At 36.0% G+C, this 1,760-nt stretch overlaps 1 protein-coding gene across 1 annotated transcript in view; it reads left to right on the top strand.

Annotated features, from left to right (window-relative positions):
- The first annotated feature begins 725 nt into the window (after positions 1-725).
- Positions 726-1,760, top strand: part of LOC106297732 — a 9,439-nt gene continuing 8,404 nt past the window's right edge. Inside the window, exon 1 of the mRNA XM_013733916.1 lies at positions 726-866. Within this exon, the coding sequence (XP_013589370.1) occupies positions 726-866 (141 nt within the window). The remainder of the gene's footprint in view (positions 867-1,760) is intronic.

The following is a 1,760-nucleotide window of genomic DNA, read 5'->3' on the forward strand; positions in this document are numbered from 1 at the left end:
ATGAAATTACTCCAGCTGCAATGCAAAAAGCGAAAGACACCAAATTTGCTGATTGGTGCAAAGACTATGTGAGTTATTGTTTTGTATTATAAAGTTTCATAATTTTTTTAATCAAATTTGTATTTTATAACAATGTTATTGTATTACAGATTAATGATGTGACTCAGTTTACACATTTCCTATGTGGATGTTGGATTTTGTACAAGGTCCTAGGCGTAGTTACAAGTCTTGGCCAATATACCACACACGTGGATACACTTTTCACACTCATAACCATGGTCAAAATAAGAGAACTCAACATTATGGTGTATGTGTACCTGGAACCAACGAGACAGACTACTATGGCCTTGTCCAAGAGATCATGATGGTGGAGTATCATGGTGATGTTGGCTTGAAAGTCATGGTTTTTAAATGTTCGTGGTTTGACAACACAGCAAATCGCGGTATGAGAATACATCCATTTGGTCTTGTTGATGTCTCACCACGAAGACAATATGCAAAATATGATCCTTTTGTATTACCAGGTAAGTGAAAAATATATAATTATTTCTTTGGGATTTGATATTATTGATGAAACTATGATGTTATTGTACTATAAACAGGTAATTGTGATCAAGCATGTTTTATTCCTTATCCACGGGTACGTTGACAATCAGTCGATGACTGGTGGGCATGCGCAAAAATTATTCCCCTGAGGAATCCGTGAAACATCAGAAATTGCGTTAATGGCATGGCAAGATGATAGACGTGATCAGGTTGCTGAAAGTTCATTGTTACGGGTGGAGACACATGTTGTTGATGATGTGTCTGATTATGATATTGCTCCGGTGAATCCTCCAAACGATGAATATGTATCTGATGGTGATGTAGAAGCAGACCGTGATTCAGATAAAGATTCAGAATAGAAAAATATATTCCAAGATTGTAAAATATGTGTTTAAGGTAGTAAGATATGTTTTAAGGTTGAAAAATAAGTTGTAAGGTTGTAAAATAAGTTGGAAGGTTGTAAAATATATTGTAGTATTTTAAAATATATTGTGAGATATAAAATAAATGGTAAGGTTGTAAAATATATGGTTTTAAAAAATATTTTAAGGTTTTAAAATAGATTGTAAGATTTTTGGAATATGTATGTAAGTTGTTGTGTGAGTATAAGTTTGAAGGAAGAGGGTTTAGGGATTATAGTTTAGGTTAGATGTTTGTGGTTTCGGGTTTTAAAAATAGCCACACTTATCTCGTGGCTACACACACTACAAGAAAACAGCGGTATTCTGACGGACATTCTGACGGAAAATGAAATCCTCGGAATATCCCGAGGAATTTCCGAGGATATTCCGAGAAAATACAAAATTTGGTTTCCTCGGAATTTCCTCGGAATATACCGACGGAATTCCGAGGACATATTAATCCGTCGGAATATTCTTATGGAATACCGAGGAAAATGTATTCCTCGGAAAAAACCGAGGAATTCCGAGGATATATTATAGCCGTTAGAGAGCCGTTGGGGGATTTTAAAAATTCCGAGGAAATTCCGACGAACTAGCCGTTTCCGTCGGAATTCCGTCGGAATTTCCTCGGGCTGTCGGCAGGATTTGAACTATAAATACAAGCACCCCTCTTCCTCTTCATTCACTCCATATCTTCATCCTCCCTCTTACTCTCTTTACACACGAATTTGATTCATAAAAAACATATCTTCTTCAAATTATTTTCGTTCTTGGATCGATCGACCTCATTTGGATCCGAACACGAGATTGCTT

The sequence above is a fragment of the Brassica oleracea genome, chromosome C6 (assembly GCF_000695525.1).
Source record: "Brassica oleracea var. oleracea cultivar TO1000 chromosome C6, BOL, whole genome shotgun sequence".
Classification (NCBI taxonomy): Eukaryota; Viridiplantae; Streptophyta; class Magnoliopsida; order Brassicales; family Brassicaceae; genus Brassica; species Brassica oleracea.